General features: G+C 38.9%; 3 protein-coding genes across 3 annotated transcripts in view; 2 read left to right on the top strand and 1 right to left on the bottom strand.

The window, feature by feature from the left end:
• The window catches only part of ppp3r1a (protein phosphatase 3, regulatory subunit B, alpha a), a 28,354-nt gene extending 21,971 nt beyond the window's left edge, over window positions 1–6,383 (top strand). Inside the window, exons 3-6 of the mRNA XM_005733721.2 lie at window positions 2,608–2,784; window positions 3,980–4,039; window positions 4,442–4,626; window positions 6,163–6,383. Of these exons, the coding sequence (XP_005733778.1) occupies window positions 2,608–2,784; window positions 3,980–4,039; window positions 4,442–4,626; window positions 6,163–6,210 (470 nt within the window). The 3' untranslated portion in view covers window positions 6,211–6,383. The remainder of the gene's footprint in view (window positions 1–2,607; window positions 2,785–3,979; window positions 4,040–4,441; window positions 4,627–6,162) is intronic.
• A 2,292-nt stretch (window positions 6,384–8,675) lies between these two features.
• pno1 (partner of NOB1 homolog) lies at window positions 8,676–12,234 on the bottom strand. Its single transcript, XM_005733718.2, has 7 exons — window positions 11,926–12,234; window positions 11,018–11,164; window positions 10,823–10,906; window positions 10,436–10,496; window positions 10,179–10,296; window positions 9,605–9,675; window positions 8,676–8,995 (listed from the first exon to the last, which is right to left on the bottom strand). The coding sequence occupies exons 1-7, from the start codon at window positions 12,121–12,123 to the stop codon at window positions 8,928–8,930; spliced, it is 747 nt and encodes a 248-aa protein (XP_005733775.1). The 5' UTR covers window positions 12,124–12,234; the 3' UTR covers window positions 8,676–8,927.
• A 59-nt stretch (window positions 12,235–12,293) lies between these two features.
• dnaaf10 (dynein axonemal assembly factor 10) lies at window positions 12,294–18,758 on the top strand. The gene is made up of 8 exons (XM_005733719.2): window positions 12,294–12,683; window positions 13,784–13,884; window positions 14,126–14,256; window positions 14,373–14,474; window positions 15,309–15,424; window positions 15,915–16,049; window positions 17,737–17,834; window positions 17,930–18,758. Exons 1-8 carry the CDS (start codon window positions 12,498–12,500, stop codon window positions 18,135–18,137), a joined length of 1,077 nt encoding a protein of 358 aa, XP_005733776.1. The 5' UTR covers window positions 12,294–12,497; the 3' UTR covers window positions 18,138–18,758.
• Window positions 18,759–18,779: the final 21 nt, after the last annotated feature.

The following is an 18,779-nucleotide window of genomic DNA, read 5'->3' as shown; positions in this document are numbered from 1 at the left end:
CCGGCTGTGTGACAGATTATCTCAAACATGGCTTTGATTTACCGTACTAACACAATATGGTGCCTATTTGTAGCATTGATACCCCTTCACGGGCTAAATGGTTATGAGCTAAGATGGTGTCATCTGCTGGGCACAGGAAACAGGAGGCCGCTGATAAGGAAGTGTTTTGTGTCGCAGGACAGCCGTGTGCTCGCCTCTGATAACTCGTGCCTGGTAGACACAGACACCCTGTGGTCTTTATCAGCTTGTGAATGTGTTCTTGTGTGTAGATTTGTCATATCGGGAACATATAAGTGAAGTGAACCGCTGACCTCTCATTAGAAATAAATCTGGGTTTTCAGATGTCGTGGATATTTGATGCAGACTAACGTCTTGATTTGTTAAACAGGGGAAAATCAGAGTGGCTTTGACATCATTAATTTAAATGTACACATACTTACACAGCACATGGATAGTTTATTAGCAGTGTAATAGTAAAGATGCTGAAAGCTGTAATGAGATTGCTCACGATTAATTGGCACAACTGACTAATTAATTGATCTGCTTATTGTTCCAGCTTTGTAGTACACCATATGGCAAGCATATTGCACTGTGCTTTGGAGACGGCCTTTATTTGGAGACATTCTAAGTGCTTTGAATGGATTTGTACATATTTTTAGTCTCCTGGGAAATTTGACATGCGATTTTATATTTTATTTCCAAGGACCAATGAACAGAGTTCTGTAGTTGAGTCATTTACAATATACAATGTTGTTACTGTTCTCTCAGTGCCCTTTGAATTTTATTGGCTTGAAGGTGCTATAAAAATTCAATTCGTGATCATGTGACTGTCATGTGCTTTATTATTAGAAAGAACACAGAATCACTAACGGTCAATAGAGGAGCATTAAATCAAAACTTATTGGCTCACGGTGTTGGTCTAGATGAATTTTTTCATTTATCATGATGATGAGATACACATGCTGCAGGGACCCATAAAGAATATTTATAAAGTGGATTTCAACAGTGTATTGTTTTTCTTCACGTAAAGCTTTGCTTGCAACCAGCAGTGGCTGCTGCTGTGGTCATGTCCTTTCCAACTTTCTCAATCTGTCTTTCTCTCACTCCTGTATTCCTCCCCTACTCCTCCACCACACTCGCACTCTGATTAGTCATCGAGCTGATGTAGCACAGCGTGTTCGAGCTCTGAAACCCAAAACACAACCCACACCCGTCTCTCTCCGTCTCTCTCTTTGCATCGTATAATAGAAAGCGGAACAATAGGATAACATCCTGTAAGAATCCAGACATTCGCATGTGCATTTAGAGCTTCGTAGCCAAAATATGAGATGTGTATGTTCCCTACATTGCGTCAGTTTGAATGCAGGTTCTTACTCTTCTGATGACAGTTGTATCTTTAGTGGTTTTTGCATTTCACTAACTGTGCTCACATCAAGAATTACAAGAAATTCCAACTGTAACTCCTTACAGTTACCACCACAAAGCTTGTTCTTCCTAAGTCGATCTTATCTTTGCCATTTAACTAAACTGGATGGCCTTGTGGAGGAAATTAAACCTGATCGTGACTAGAATAAGTTCATAACCTTTGTCACACCTCTTGATTGTGACTCTTCCTTCTGTTAGCTGTTTGTGAAGTTTAATAGACACCCTGTGCCATTTAGCACTCATATTAAAGTGGGTAAAGTAGTAGTAGTTTGTGGTTGGCCAGTATGATCACCTGACTCTCTGTGAATGAGCTTATATAGTAATTAACAACTGGATTTGTGATTGCTTGTGGATTACTACTACCATTGCTCAGTATACTGGCCGGGGAGTGGAGACTATTTCTCATGGCAAGGGAAGAAAAGATCCACCAGACCCCTTATGATAAAAAAGCACAAGTAGACAACAAAGGCTGTAAGTTATATTTATGTACTCGTCTCTGTGTCGCTCTTCTGATAACTCCTCTGTTACTCCCTCCTCCACTCTTTCTTGTCAGCTCTCATTTCTCTGCCTTTTACTCATTTTTTAAAAAACATCTACATCCATGGCAGTGTTTTCAGAGCAGGAGCAGTTTGCTTCATGTTAGGTTTGCTACCAAATGGAGCTTTGTTTTGTAGTTGCATCTATTTCAGGTATGGCTAGAAAAGAGCAGAACAAATTGTACCATGCTTACTGTGGGTCTGCAGCTAGTAGCAGGTAGTCCAGGCCTCTGCAGGCTAGAAGTAGTGTCCTTGACCTAGTTACAAGTGGTGACCATCAAAATCTATGACTACATTTCATGCGGAGATTTATAATGATATTTATTTGGTAGCATAAATATCCTCTGACTTAGTGTTTTTGTGTGTTTGATTTATTGCTCTTTGTTTGGTTTTGTTTGCTCAGTCTTGGGCTAATGTTGTTGCAGGTGCACAGTGCACTATGCATTTGTCATTGTCACTTTTTAGCTGTTTTTTTTCCCTCATGCTCTTGTATAGAACTTGGGCCTGTCAGGCACTTGACACGTGCACACTTGTGGTTGTTTGCTCATAATTTTCATTATCTAACAAGATAGAAAATGCCATCAGCTAAATGTCTTGAAAGACAATGTCTCACCCATGTCTTCTCTTGCTTTTTCTTTTTGTCCAGTCGATGCTGATGAGATTAAGAGGCTAGGGAAGAGGTTTAAGAAACTCGACCTAGATAACTCTGGCTCACTCAGCGTGGAGGAGTTCATGTCGCTGCCAGAGCTGCAACAGAACCCACTGGTGCAAAGGGTTATCGACATATTCGACACGGATGGGAATGGAGAAGTGGACTTTAAAGGTATGCAATGAAGCTGTCTGCTTGTGGGGATTTGACTAACAGTAAAAAAAATGTCTTTACACATTTGTGACTTCAGCAACAAACCTGGTTCTTAAAGTTTGCTTTGCTTTCATTCTTCTAGTTTACTCATGGTTTAAGTATTACTCTCATACCTAAACACATGGAATCAATAGATACTGCCTGCTACAGGAGGCCTGGTGTGCAGTGAGCCAAAAAAAGCAACAACATAGGAGGAGATGTGCTGCAAATTCATTTTTGATAGTGACTATTCATATTTCACCATTATGTAAAGCAGTAGCATCCAGGCTTCCTAAAGATATGTGCGAAATAGCCTACAGTACATAGCTTGGGTCAGCCAGTACAATAACTAAGAGTAATACCACTGCAAATATGGCACATATTGTAGTATTTCTTTGAAGAAATACTACAATGTGTGCCATATTATGTGCCACATCTAAAAAAACAAAAACAAAACAAGACTGAATAAAGTTCCTTGAATCCAACAAGCTCATTCAGCTCCTCTCCGTCTTGTAGAATCCAGCATCTTGTTCCACTAATAAGACCTGTTGCTGGTTTTCAATGCTAAAACCATTTATTTTATTTTGTTTCCAGTCCATTAAAATATTCTGCCACCTGCTTTTAAGGTCATTTGCATTTCAATGGGGCACAAAGTCCACATTCTGAACACGTCATTCACACATGATGGGGAATTGCCCCTATTGCATAAAGATAAGGATTGCTTTTATTGGTCTGCATGTTTACAAATGTGCCACTATCTTGGAAATTCAGTCATAGTGCAGGCTTAAAAATAGCCCAGGTTCGATATCTGTGGACTTTGCAACCTGGACATTCTTCTGTACAGTAGTAACACTTTCCACAAGAAAAGAAAAAAAAACATATATAGAGAGAGAGTTAATGAAAAGAATTATCATCATAAAGTTCAAGTTTAACAAATGAACAGTTCAGAACAGTGTATGTCTTTGTCTATAAATGAGCTCTTCTGTGTTTTGATAATAAACTTGATGTTGTTATGCTTCTGTATTGTGTAAGTTTTTCTTAATATACTATTTAAAGAGCAAATTCCATAAAATCGAGATGTTTCTAAAATGCCATGTTGAAGTCAGGACTGTGTGGGAAGCCTGGTTTAGCTGTAAACCTACAGCACTGATTGCTGTTCTGTTCTCTTTTCTCACAGAGTTTATCGAGGGTGTCTCACAGTTCAGCGTTAAGGGAGACAAAGAGCAGAAGCTTCGATGTAAGTAAAGCTGCTTCTTCGCTTAAGTCACATGTAGCCATGGGTAGTAGAACAAGTTTCTTATCCTCAAGCACATCCATTTGTTTTGTTGCTTTGGGAGTAAAACCAGTCAGGGGCTTTGTCCCCTGTGACTCCCCTCTTCTGTTTGTCTCACGTCACCTTGCTGCTGCAACACAAATTCCCTTGGGGTAGTATGTCCTTTATAGTGCACAGTGTTAACCTTTTGGGTCACCTTTCATGAGCTAGTCAAGTTTTCTTTTTTTTTTTTAAAGGGAAAAAAAACAACCATTTAAATATTAAAGAAGAGTTAAAGACTATATATAATAAAGGCTGATTGGTTTAGACTTCCAACTACCTGTGCTTCTGCTCCCTCCCCTCCCCATGCCACTCCCTGCACCACAGTTGCTTTTAGGATCTATGACATGGACAAGGATGGCTACATCTCCAATGGCGAGCTCTTCCAGGTTCTGAAGATGATGGTAGGCAACAACCTGAAGGACACGCAGCTCCAGCAGATCGTGGACAAGACCATTATCAATGCAGACAAGGACGGAGACGGCAGGATATCCTTTGAAGAGTTCTGTGCAGTAAGTCAAAGCCCTCCTGGGGTATTTTGGGGTGGTGACATTTGTGCTGATGCAGCCTAGTATGTTGGAAGCAAATGTCAAAGGGGCGGAAAACTCTGGAAACACAAACACTTTTTGCTTAGGCTCAACGGCATTGGGTTTCAGTTTCACACTTCCTTGTTGAAATGTGGTGTCAAGGGCTGTAAACATAGCCTGGTGTGTACTTACGGCATTTGTAGGAGGATCTGTCATCCAGCAAATTTAAGGTCGGCAGTGATGAGCGTTATTTGGTTTGTAAAAGCGCTGACCCAGATCAATATTCTCATTGCTGTCGTACTGATATGCATAAACTAACTAGAAAGTATGTGGCTGTAATTATCTAATTTAAGATCACAGACGCAAATGAAGTTCTCGCAATACAATTAGTGTCATCTTGTTGAAAAGTGTGATACACAGACTCGTCTGTTGTCGGACCGCAGTGGAAATGGCTTTGCTCTGAGACATATTCTAAAATGAAAGACTCCACTTCCAACTGACAGACATGAGCCCCACATTTGACAGCTATATCTCTGGAGCCATGAACTAAAATGGCTCTGTCCTCGTGGGAGTGTATTTTCAGAGTGGTGCAGGAGAGTATTAGATCAGTTTTTTTGTTTTTTTTTCTTACTGAAGCAGTGCAGCTCAAACACTTCAAGGTTCAAGGAAAAGGCTCCATGACATGATTTTATTCTTGCTTTGTAGTATTAGCAACACTGTTGTGTAAAAGTAACAACGGAAGAGAAAGTGTGTAAAAATAAGAGAATAAATTTAGTAGATTTTCTCAGGATGCCGTTGATCCCATTGTTACATTTCGGCATTTCCACAGCAGTGTTACAGCGAGAACTTGTAGTTGATGCGGTCACTCATAGTGAAACTGACATGCTTGTTGATGGTTATGTGGTGAATGAAACGTTACCAATATGAAATCACTTTACAATGAGGTGAAGGCCGTATATTCACAGGTAATGTACAGTAATCTGTTTACCCTCTGAACCAACATGTTTATTTTTAGTCAGTTAAAAATACACTGAGTTGTTTTCTCAGTATATAAGGTCATAACAGGTTTCCTTTTAATGGCAGTAATAAAAAGATGACAACTTTTTAAAAATAGCAGTACCAAACATTGGTGTTCTTCTATTGTGCAGGTCAAAATGTTTTTAAGGGGCCGTCTTGGTTGGGCATGGGTGCCTTAACCTGAGACGGATTCTGTTGCAGGTCTCTTCCTGGTAAAAGGGAGTTCTTCCTTTCCACTCTTGCCACATGTTGTTCATCAGAGATGATTGATTGATTGTTAGCTTCTTCTCTAATACTTTTGGCTTTTTACTGTTGAACGTAGCACATATCAAAATTTATTCATAAATTTTGCATATAAATATAAAAGCTCGGGTGCTGTTGTTGTGAATTGGCACTTTATAAAGAAAACTAAACTATGTGAACTTTAATGCTTACCTCCACAGCGCTAACAGCACTCTATTAAAGATTTTCTTTTCTATTCCTTCCTTTCGCACTTTCATCCAGGTGGTTGGTGGCCTCGATATACACAAAAAGATGGTGGTGGATGTGTGAGCGCTCTCCGCTTGCTGAATCCCCCCCCTTTGTCCTCGACTCTCGCTTTCTCCACCATCTCTGAAGATCTGCTCAAGACGTCCGGCAAAACGCTCTCTGTGTAAATCAATGGAAGTATTCGCTCTCTTTCTCTCTTTTTTTTCTTTCTTTTCTCTCTCTTTCTCTCTCTCTCTGTGAAGCCACTTTTTCTTTTTGAGAAAAAACAAAACAAAACACAGGCCTCGTGAAGCCAACTTTGAAGTGTTATTGAACTGTAAATCCTCTCAATAACCCGGTCGTAGCACTTTAAGAGACTGAAGGACATCTATTTGTAACTCGCAAGAGCATCTCCGGTTTTGGATGAGGGGGGGAGGAAGGGGGGAGAAGGGGATGCGGTGAAGAGGCTGGTTGGCTTGTTCATATTTCATCCTTTCATTTTCTTTTTTTCTTTTTGTTAATTGTTATTTTTGATATTTATTTTTTGTTCTTGTTTTTTATAAAGAAGAAAAAAAATACAAGTATATCTATGGTTGTCTCGTGAGGGGAAGTGTGTAGTGTATTAACACTTGACTTGCAGCACAACTAGAAAGTGTAGGGTATGAAGTGCCAACCAGAACATATCCAGAAAACCAGTCCAAGTTATTACCCATCATCACAGCAGTCATTCATGCCAGACAAATGGGCTCGTGACGCTTCCAACTGCTCGACTACGAGTCATATTAGAAGCAAATCAAAATAATTTTTTTTTATTTTTTTGTTTTCTCCATTTTAGCTTACGCACGCAGTTTTGCAGACCGGTAAAGCTTCCAGTCACTCCTAGGAAAGCAACTCCAGTTTTATTTTCCTTTCTTTTTTTGTATTAAGAGTGGTAGTTTTATTTATACTTAAGAATGTGTTTATATTGTTGGAGATAATCGTTGTTTCCTGTTATAAAATTATAGATAGAAAAATTAATGCCAAGAAAATGTCTTTTGAAAAATAATTTGTGGCTGCAAACTGATACATGGTTTACTCTTGTGAAGCATTTTGCATAGAGCAGTGTGCATCTTTAAGACAATCTCCAATGCAAAGATTAGCTCTGCACTCACACTGACTAATGAATGATGGTGGAATCATTAGTATTTCAAGACTTTAATGTTAGGAACAGAGGCTGGACGGACTTGGCTTAGAACTGAGAGTGAATAATGGTGAGATTACAATTTGTGCAAGGACATAGCAATTTAAGAGACTTATCTGCAGGCAGCGTGTTTTTTTTTTGTTTTGTTTTTGTTTTTGTTAACCAGTATGTGTATATTAGGTAATCAAAGTGTGCTCAGCTTATTTAACCGTAAGTGGAGATGGCTTTGCCTCTGCTTAACAATGAGCCCTTCTGAATACGTCTCAGTACAGCACAGGATGGGTCAGTTTTCTTCAGCGCAACACAAACACTTAAAATCTTAACATGTTGGCATAACGAGTGTGCAATGGGTAGACTGTAAATTGTAGTTTTTTGTTTTTTTTCTTTGAACGTGTACATTTCAAAAGTTGGCTTCTTCTCCCACTTTTTTTTCTGTCACAATCAATTCATTTTCTCACCCTCTGACCTACTAACAGGGAGAAAAAACATAACTTCAGCCAGATTTTTATTTTCTAGGGAAAATGCTTCCTACTGCAAACAGCATTGGGATAGCTTTGGTTTTGCTTTTGGAGGTCAACTGCTGGTTTGAACAACAGTTTTCAGTCAAGAGATGTGCATCTGGAGTGCTCTATTTTTCCCCTATCCCAAAGCTCTGCACGGCTTGGGCCTCCCTGTGCTTGCATGACATGGAAGTATATTTTTTGTTGTGCATGTAGATCAATTTTTTGAAATAATCCTCTTGTTTACACATGGATGGTGATGTTAATATATTTAAGAATTTAATGGTATACAATATGGATGTTGCCAAACTTTGGTAAATGTACACATATTATGAGAGGTAATCCAACTGAACTGAACTACATGTAACTTTTTGTATTTTACCCGGGTCAGCGAGATGCTTCGATTCCAGTAAAAGTTGCATATCTGATCCTGTCTCAAACTGCCACACACTGTACTCAGCTTAAAGGGGAAAATTTGATGTTTTTTTTTTTTTTTTCCTTTTGTATATAAGTATTTGTTAAATGCAGTTCTGGCTCTCTGTTCTCTGTATAGTTCAGACCGCGCTTTAGTTTGTAAGTGCTACTTTTCTCTGAGGGACTTGGGTTCTTTTTAGTTTGTGTGGGGATATGAGAAGATTTAAGTTTGAGAACCTTTTTTTTTCCTTTTTCTGCATGCTGCATCTTATGCTGTGGGACTGTTGGAAACTTGATACTGTATGAAAAATAAAATTTAAATAAACTTTGAAATGTTGAAAGTATTCTATTTGACTGTCCTTTTTTTTAATTATTATTATTATTTTAAACCTGACCAAGATGTGACTGACTAGACTTGTATCTTCATTCACCAGGAAAGAAGAGTACACACATGCTTCGTTTAGTTTTTTTTTTTTTAAACACATTTGCACAAACACGTACTTTCAGATATCCATATTCCCTTAATGCACGTATCATAATTTTATTAATCATATTTGATACCAGCTGATTCAGAAACCACGAGATTACAGACGAACCCGAGGTATTAGTCCAAAGGGCAGTGACTGTCTCAACACAGATCCCACATAGGAATTCCACCAGCCAATAGGGGAAGAGAAATACATATGGTAACCAATCAGGCTTCAGGTTTAGAATCTCTCTGCAGTCCTGCTAGCCACCACTCTGATGTTGCCATAGACCTTTGAAGGTGGACTTCCTGTAGGGGCAAAAGGGATTTAAAGGTCACTTCTCAGCACTAATGTGTAAACAAAGAGTTCAATTCCAAATATGGTTAGTGCTAGATTCGATGGATTTGCTGTCAGGTGACTGATGCTCTGAACACTGGAAAAGGCTGCACAGCAGTTAAATAGGTTTGTTCAGGAGTTGGCTAAACTGTTTGTTCAATGTTTTAGGGTTTTTCTTTAAGCGGACTCAGCTTATAAAAAAAAAAAAGTAAGAAATTCGATTTTTGCACTCCTTACGGAAAACATTAAGTGTTATAACAGGTCTTTTTAAACACCTGATTCAGAAAAATGGCTTCATTCCAATGCTTGATTGCCTAGCCTCTTTTAATTTAGGCACTTTTACTGCTGCATTTAAGTATATATCAAAATTGAAATCCATAAAAGGATTCACAGGGGAGTCTTATAATCTAAATTTCAATGTTTAAATGAGTACCTCAAAGTGAATAAATTAGTACTTGTACTTCTCCAGGAGTAACGGTATTTGAGACAGCAGAGTGTCCAACCAGCTCATCCAATAAAGCACCACCTCAATAGCATCAACCACATGATATACTGTGCTATAAAAACAATGCTCGTCTTACCTAAGATCAAGTTGCATATCGCTGTCCGGGCCATCTTGATATTCTGGAAAGATCCTAATACGTGAACTTTTCTGTAGACAGACAAAGCAGAGTGTTCGCAGTTTCAATGAACAATGAATACACGGCACATAACTAGAAAACATACTGCAGGTATGGATGTATGCGAAAGGTTGTTTATATTGTCTTTAGAGTACCCACAAAAACGTCTGCGTGAAGAGGAAAATAGCATTTGTGTGTGAAATACTGTTAGTAAGTAATATATGATAGTATGTTTATGCACTTATTAACAAACCAAATCAGGCCAGTTTATTTTATTTTTTTAAGTTTAATCCCAAAGAAGTAAAGCTCTTCTTTACAGAGTTTCTTTGCAAGATCTGTATTGAACTCCAATACTTATGACTAAAACAATGCAAGAGAAAAAATCCCAATCTAAATGTTTGATTAATGCTGCAGTGAAACCGTATCAACTTCAAAAAGGTGGCTAATGAAAATTAATGAGGGATTAAGAAGCAAATGATGTGAAAAATTAATTAGTAATTTTACTGTAGCATATCAAAATAGTGGATTTACTCACGTGTCTGCAAGCACAATGCGAGTCTTTGTGACATTTTCAATGGTGAATTTGGTTTTTCCTCCCTTCCCTGCTATTCTTCCAATAGCTCTGGATAAGTGGTCTCCCTTCAGAGGTTTCACTGCCAAAACATGGGAGAACAATTAAATAGATCTCGAGAGGTTGAACATTGTATTCTTCATGCAGCAGGGAAAGAGAACTGGTAAGAAATTATGACGACTCTAACAGCAGCCACAAGTGCTACGGAGGTGGAAACTCACCGTCTGTGACATCAAAGCTTTCAAGGAAGAGCTCATCTAATCTAATGAGAGCCAGAGCATCCTGAGGGGAGAGAGTGTGAATGTTACATCACGAGTGACAATCCAGCAAGGCTCAAAATTAACAATAAAATACTGTGACAGCTTCTAAAGATAATTTACACATTTAGACAAAGCAAAAACAACTACAAGTCACTTTATGGAGGCTACTGACAGGGAGGAAACTTTTATTGTATTAACAATAGATTATTTAACTACACTGAGCTGAAGTAAGTGTCAGTCAAGTGTCTCTACCACTGTGCCAAAACTTGACTTTTGGCTTGACAAATACACATTCAGTACAAAAGCAGTCAGGCAGAATTAAAACATGCAGAAAACTCATGTACTTACTTCAACCTGAAATCCAAGAACAAATGCTTTAACAAAATCAGCTGCTCTTTGGAGTGAGGTGATGTCCTGTGTTTCTTTACATGTCTGAAAAAAAGAAGGCATATTAGTCATATCAGAGATGAAATACTGTATATAAGCATTGTAATAAATAGGCTCACCAAATCACCGAAGTCTACATGAACAGGAGAAGCTTACCTTGATTTCAACATTCCTTGTTTTGAGGTTGAATCTAACTTGAAGTTGTAGGTTCTCTACAATAGGAGTGAAAATCTTCAGCCAGTTATCTTTCAGCGGTGTGTATCTGTGAGCTGGAACTGGGATTTTGCGCATCTCATCTGATCCCTTAAAAAAACAAACAAACACAAAGAACATTTCTGATCATACGGTGTAATGCTAGCAAAACTACTCTATGACATTTGGTTAGGATTTATCAGAAAACATCTTTGCTTTGTAACCCGAACTCAAAGCAATGCTGCAACTAATGTAACATGTTTACGATTGTTTAATGTGGTGACTTTTTTTCCACTTAACTGTCTGATCTTTAAATCATCAGGAAACAGTGAAAAAAATAATGTCATCATAACAGAAACCACTAATCCACAACAGAAGTAGAAAGAGAGATTGCAGAGTACATATAAACAGCAACCCCGGGTTTCTATTGTGCCTGACGGTGCATTTAATTACTGAAACATTCATATGCACGCTTAATTTCAAAGTTTCTAATTAATCCTCTGAGTACTGGACTGATATTAACCACGAGTAATTTATGCGTTTTGTTTTCCTAACTATATTTTTGCTTTAGTAGCCAGCGCTTTAAACAGTCAGAGTACTGTGAAATCATAAGTTTTAAAATAACAGTCACGACCTAAACACAGTATTTGTTGTGTATTTGAATATTCTACTTGGGCAACCACACTACCACAACAGCAGCTTTATTTAGTGTATTCACATGACTACACCGCGCGTGCGCATAATAGTTAATGGTTTGGTCGGGGAAGCTACTTTGTAAACATGACAAATAACATTAAATGTACAGTTATTGGTATTTATTTGACAAAACCGAGAGAATACACAGAGTCTATATATACACGTGGTGTAGTTACCCGTAATTTGTCTCCTGAAATGGGCGGAAATTGCGGTCGTTTGCTTGCCACGGGCTCCTCTGTGTCCATGCTCGCTCCATCTTGTTCACGTTTTCGCTTCTGAGACTTTTTTGACTTAACCTTTGTGAAAGAATCGGCGTCATCTTTGTTCTCAATGGGTACTACAGAGTCCGGAACTGGGTTTTTGTCGGTGTCCATCTCGAAAAAAGTTTTTAAAATCAGACTTTGAGTAGAAACCTAAGCAGACTGTGAACGGAGACGCGTGAGCATGTCCTCGTGGGACGAAAAGGACCCAAACAGCCACATCAACGACGCCTGTAGATTGAGAGGTAACAAAATTATTTTATTATAACTACCTATGATGTCTCTAGTTGTCTTTAGAATTGAATGCAGGCTGTTTATATATTTTTGCATATGATTTTTGTACCAATGTACATAGATATTTTATAGAAAGATACGCATTTTGTCAGGCATCTGTTAAGGCAGCCGCTCGCTCAGCTGTACCTAGTTTGTTTTGGAAGAGAGCGACAGTTGTCTAGTTTTTCACGCCGATATCAGTGTTTCTTATAAAAATGTCATCGCCGCTGTCCAAGCCTCAGATTATTACGCATATTCAGAAGAGTTTGAACTATACGGTTTTTGACAGTAAATGGATTCCCTGCAGCGCGAAGTTTGTCTGTCTGGGAAACTTTCCTAGTGGAACCGGAGTGATTCAAATATATGAAGTTCACCAAGGCGAGGCTCAGCTCATAAAGGAGGTACATTAACGTTCTACTCTTGTGGGCCTTTGTTCCTTTCTTTTCTCTCAGATATTTCATACAAACGGCGTACAGAGCTAGCTAGCCCGTCGAAGAGTTCTAGAAAAGTCTGGCAAGGGTGTTTCCATGACAACAATTTGAAGGCAGCCCGTTCATTATTGTTCTACTGTAGATTATCCTATAGTTGGCATACTTTATCCAGATTATACTTAAAAAGCAAATACTACAACATCACTTGCAACGATTAAAAGATTGCTACGCTGTCACCAGTGTATCGTACTACAAACAAAACTTACTGTTGTAGTTTTGCACCATGGCATGTGTGCCAGGCATCAAGATACAGATAAAGGAGAGTAAACGTAACAAAACGTGTATAAACACGATTCTTTTATACTTATCTTGCCTGTTTGTTTCAAGTGTAGGTTATTTTGCTGCTAAAGCTTGAATCAAGAGTGCCTACATGATACAGTGCTGTGAAAAAGTATTTGCCCTCTTCCCAATTTCTTATGTTCTTGCATATTTGTCACGCATGTTTCAAATGATCAAGCAAATGTTAGTATAAGACAAGAACGTCTTAGTTAAGGTCAGTGTTCATGATTCAATGATAAGAAAGAGAATCGGTAAAAATGGCATCTATGGGAGAGTTCCGTAGTGAAAACCACTGCTGACCAAAGTGAACACAAAGGGCCATCTCACGTTAGCTAAAAAAAACCAAGAACAACAAATTGATGTTCCCCATTATTCTGTGAACTGAAAAAGAGACAAAAGTTGAACTTTCTGGGAGGTTTGAATCATGTTACATCTGGCGTAATACTAACACTCCATTTCATAAGAGAACATCATACCAAACAATCAAAAATGGTGATGTGATGGTCTGGGGCTGTTTTGCTGCTTTTGGCCTGGACGACTTGAATTAATAGGTTCAACCAGAAAATCCTAAAGGAGAATGCCTGACTGTCAGTTTATGCCCTGAAGCTCAAGCTCACTTGGATTATGAAAATACATTTTCACTGCACTCCTTCCACACTGCTTTTCCATTATATGCTGAATTGTCCCATTCACGAAACTAAACAAACTCTTACCTCTGTGATATGTTTCAGGTAGAGAAACCTAAAGCTATAAAATGTGGAACATTTGGGGCCACGTCTCTTCAGCAAAGACACATAGCAACAGGGGATTTTGATGGAAATCTCAATATATGGTATTGTATACACCAATTGTAACTGTTGTGCCTGTAATAGCAAGAATCAAACTGGGAAAGCAAGGTTTAAATTCTATTTTTAACCAAAAAACACTTCTTGTGTTAATTGTAGATCTTATATTCAAATCCCAAAGACAGTTATAATTGGAATGGAATAGAAAAAATGTAATGGAAATGTTATTTTAAAAATCTGTTACGTCGACATTAGACTTATTCAGTACTGATGTCCTGTGGTTCACAGGAATCTAGAGACCCCGGATGTGCCCGTATATGCTGTAAAGGCCCACAAAGAGATCGTGAATAGTATTGATGGTGTTGGTGGTCTGGGGATTGGTGATGGTGCGCCTGAGATCGTTACTGGAAGCAGAGATGGTAAGAGCATTTAAAAAACAAACAAACTAGATTGTAATTACTTTTCAGTGCAATGATAGTGGGAAAGTAAAGTACATGAAAATAAGACTAGATCCTACATGATTGTATTTTAATAGGTACAGTCAAGGTGTGGGATCCCAGACAGAAGGATTCCCCTGTAGCCAACATGGAGCCAATGGAAGGAGAAACCAAGAGGGACTGCTGGACTGTTGCTTTTGGTTTGTAAAATATTCTTCAGAAACTAAGTTGATAGTGCTGGTGCTTCCCCTACTTCCATGGTGTGCAGAAAAGAACATAAGGTCTGAAGAGGTTAAGGCTCCTGCAATAGTTGTGGTAGTATAAAGGACACTGTTACAGCTTGTGCCCCTTAACAGGGTCCTCACAGAACATTATTTTCTTGAGGACCGAAGTACCAACATCCACAAGTAAAGTTTAAAAACATGCTCTCCACTTTATCTGTATCCACAGAGACAGGACTGTAATGCATTTTTGATAGTGATAAGAACTGATACAGTCATAGGTTATATTAATTCTAAGAAGCAGTAAAAAAAATATTTATCATATATTCTATTGTGTACAATTTGAGGGATTTCTTTATACTTAGTAAAGGGGATTATTTCTCTGAATTTTAAACAGCAGAACAAAGCCCAAATTCCAGCTAGTCCCTTGGTCAAAGGTACAATGTCAGGAGAGAGTATTCAAACTCCAGAGAGAAGCACCCTGTTCTGGGTCAGACAAAGGACACTCCGTGAAGCAACAATGCTAACCTATCAGCCACCATAAATAAAGCTGCTGTAATGCACTGCACATAACTGATAAGATATGACAAACAAAACTTTTGTTTTTGTTTGTTTTTCATGTATACTTTTTTAAGAACATCCTGATCCATGCCCTCCAAACACAAAAGGTGCAAACAGATGGTACAGTGAAAAAAAAAAAGCACATGAGCATGAACACCTATGAAAATGCAGCCATAAACCTATGTTGTGCCTTTGTGTTTGTTTTCAGTGATCTTTCCCAGGCTTAAAATATCCTTTACATTTACATTTCAGGTCATGCCTTTAATGATCAGGACCGCTGTGTTTGTGCTGGATATGACAATGGTGACATCAAACTCTTCGATCTGCGGAATATGTCTCTACGGTGGGAAACGAACATTAAAAATGGGGTGAGGTGAAAGAAAAAATTGTCAGTATGTGGCATATATACATGTTCTACTTTTTTTTTTTTTCTGATTCAACCAAACATGAATCAAAATAGTTAAAGCTAATGCTTTTTTTAAGGGTTGAATTCTTTTGGCACATAATATTTCCTTTGCACAAATAACAGATTTTGAACTATAATGCAGACAAAAACGGTGTGAAATGTGGAGACAGAGCTGAAAATGACTTCCCACATCATTTACACTGCACATAAAACAACAGGGCAGTCTGAGGTGAATACTTCCTCACATGCCATAAGCAGTACAAAGAATTGCTCTGATTTTATTACATGGCTGTCTCTTTCATTCAGTTCCTCTTGTGTATAAACCTGCCAGAAGTCATTATGCCAAGTTCAACACATTCTACTGCATGGTAAAATCATTTGTGATGGAGCTTTGCCATGTGGTAAATATCCAGGGAGTGACTCATTTATATATATTTTTTTTTCTTGACTAGGTATGTTGTGTGGAGTTTGACAGGAAAGACATCAACATGAACAAGCTGGTGGCCACTTCACTGGAGGGAAAATTCCACGTTTTTGACATGAGGACCCAGCACCCTACCAAAGGCTTCGCCTCGGTTTCTGAAAAGGTAATTAACCTGGGTGGAGTGACTCAGATGGATGTTTGGCTGTTATGTATGGGGAAAATGTCAAAAGGCTATTAGAACTATTATTGTTATTGTTACATTTGTGTGGTATAGAAAGAAATGGGGGCAAACGGCAATTTGACCGTTTTTACAGCTGGAAGTGTTTGGGGTCATGTTTGTCTAACTACCTTTGTGTAACCGGCCCGAATAATGAGACTGGGCATGTTAGGGAAGAGATGTGTGGCTTTCTGTGGGAAAACGCTGGAAAAACTACACTTAAACCAGGATTAGTGCACGGCCAGCTTTCCAAGTGTTAGCTAGGCCCAGGAAATCCAGGGGCCTGGCTTTCTAAATATTTGTCCAGTTCTTCTGAGCAATCAACAGTTGGCACACCAGTGTCTCCAACCATGAGTCATAAGGTTCCACCAAGAATTTCAGACTAAAATACAAGATGGACTTTACAAGGTTCAAGGTTCTTTATTTGTCACATGCATAGTTATACAAGTATAACGCACAGTGAAATGTAACCTGACACGCTCCTCGACTTGTGCAACGGGGGGGGGGACAGACATTATATATAATATATACATTAGGTGAATGTGCAGTAGTAGCATGTATGCAGCAAGCAGGTGAATTCTGTACATTAAGTGAATTAAATAAGAATAGACAACAGTGTGTTGCCAGGATGGGACGGGTCCTTCTGTATCTGCGCTGCTCTAGTCCGGTATCTCCTGGTGTAGGTGTCCTGAAGCGGGGGGAGAGCAATCCTGCAGCAGCGTTCTGCTGTACTCTCTGAAGAGCTTTTTGGTCCTTAACACAGCTGTTCCCAAACCAGGATGTGATGTTCTGTGTGAGGATGCTCTCCACAACGCCTGTATAGAAAATCCTGAGGATCTCAGGAGAGACCCTAAACTTCCTCAGTTGTCGTAGGTGGTACAGGCGCTGCCTAGCCTTCTTGGTCTGGAGCTGAATGTAGGCAGACCATGTCAGGTCTGAGGAGATGTGGACACTGAGATACTTGAAGGACTGCACCCTCTCCACTGGAGCGCCATTGATGATAATGGGCTTGTAGTCTCTGTGCTGACTCCTTCTGAAGTCCACCACCAGCTCCTTGGTCTTGCCAAGGTTCAGCTGGAGATGGTTGTCCTGGCATCATGATGCCAGATTCTTCACTTCATCCATGTAGGCCGCCTCATCGTTGTTGGAGATGGCGCCATTAATATGGTATTGATGGTTATTATAGTCAAAATTTCAGTCATTTTCAAAGCATCAAGAGCAGCCTCTTTCACGTGGATTCCGAGGTTTTTCTGTTTCGCTTTTTAATGTCTTTTCGTATGTCTAGATATTTTGTGTGTTTTAATGCAAAATATTTTTTTGTGGAGATACTTCGCATATACAAAACAAAAGCTTTTTCAAATTCAGTTTGTCCAGCTGAAGCAAGGAAAATGAAGCATTTTTGGCAATGGAAGCAAGGGAAAGATGCAATGTCAGAGATCGGACTATTCCACTGATGATATAAATTTAACTTGTGTTTTGAATTTAAGTCTATACTAAAGAAGAGTCAAAACAGGAACCTCTAAAAACAGCACAAGTCACACTTTGTGACTGTTATCAGTCTAAAGTGGTTGAAAGGTTTTCTTTACAGTCTTTCGGTACACTTTATGTACTAAACATGACTCTTCTGTTTTAGGCTCATAAGTCGACCATTTGGCAGGTGAGACATTTGCCTCAGAACAGAGACATCTTTATGACCACAGGAGGAGCCGGCAACCTACATCTATGGAAATAGTAAGTAACCAGTTAAGTCAGTCAACAGACACCTTGTTCTTTCCTGTGAACTGTAAACTAACCATAATTTTTTTGTGTTTTGATGTCCTTTCCAGTGAGTATCCTGCTCAGAGATGCAAGAAAGACTCTGATGGTGTTGACGTAGGTGTAGCTGGATCTGTCAACCTCTTACAGAATGTCACTCTGTCTACTCAGCCAATTGCCAGCCTGGACTGGAGCCCAGACAAGCAGGGCCTGTGTGTGTGTTCGGGTTTTGACCAGTCTGTCCGTGTACTTATTGTCACTAAACTCAACATAGTTTAACAACTGCACTGCATAAAAGACTTTTTGTGATCTTTGCAGCCTAATATGGGAAAAACAAAAAACAAACAAGTATCTGCAGTGCTGCACCACCCGAGTGCAAGTCACAGGCTTAATGACGAGTAGTCTTTTAGTAGAAGACACCAATTTTCTACTGCAAGTCCCGGAGACTGCTCATGTCCATTTCAATCAATACTCCTTTAAAAAGTATTTTAGATTAACTGGGAAACTTGAGTTTGGCCATTTCTTCCCCCTATGTTAAATGATATCCCTAAAAAATGTGTATTGTCTGGCTGAGCCCTGCAGATGATATTATCCTATACTGCAGAGAAGTATCCCTGTAACGCAATTATACATTTCCTGTAAAGTCTCTATGTGGATGGAAAAATAACTGTAGCCTCTGGCTTGGAATTACTGTGGGATCAAGATTTATTTTCTCTCATCAATTTCTGTTTTTGTAGGAGGAAACTGAAACGTTTTCCGTTGTTGCACTGTCAGTGAACATTGTTGTAGTTCACTTTTGTCTATTGTTTAAGTTGTGGCTTTTGACATGACATTTTTAAGAGGTGTTTTTCCTAATTAAATCTGTATTTGAATAAAAAAAAAAAAGATTTCTCAGTTGCTTTAACCAAATACAAATGGCTT

The sequence above is a fragment of the Pundamilia nyererei genome, unplaced genomic scaffold (assembly GCF_000239375.1).
Source record: "Pundamilia nyererei isolate P.nyererei 1_Seehausen unplaced genomic scaffold, PunNye1.0 scaffold00054, whole genome shotgun sequence".
Taxonomy (NCBI): Eukaryota; Metazoa; Chordata; class Actinopteri; order Cichliformes; family Cichlidae; genus Pundamilia; species Pundamilia nyererei.
This window is presented reverse-complemented; position numbering and strand designations above follow the sequence as displayed.

Excerpts from the sequence above, each read along its gene's own strand:
- dnaaf10 (XM_005733719.2), top strand. The coding sequence starts at position 12,498 with ATGTCATCGCCGCTGTCCAAGCCTCAGATTATTACGCATATTCAGAAG. Across the intron at positions 12,684-13,783 it reads AGGCTCAGCTCATAAAGGAG|GTAGAGAAACCTAAAGCTAT; the intron begins GTACATTAACGT and ends GATATGTTTCAG. Across the intron at positions 16,050-17,736 it reads TCGCCTCGGTTTCTGAAAAG|GCTCATAAGTCGACCATTTG; the intron begins GTAATTAACCTG and ends CTTCTGTTTTAG.
- pno1 (XM_005733718.2), bottom strand. The coding sequence starts at position 12,123 with ATGGACACCGACAAAAACCCAGTTCCGGACTCTGTAGTACCCATTGAG. Across the intron at positions 10,907-11,017 it reads CAAGGAATGTTGAAATCAAG|ACATGTAAAGAAACACAGGA; the intron begins GTAAGCTTCTCC and ends TCTTTTTTTCAG. Across the intron at positions 9,676-10,178 it reads CGCATTGTGCTTGCAGACAC|AAAAGTTCACGTATTAGGAT; the intron begins GTGAGTAAATCC and ends GTCTGTCTACAG.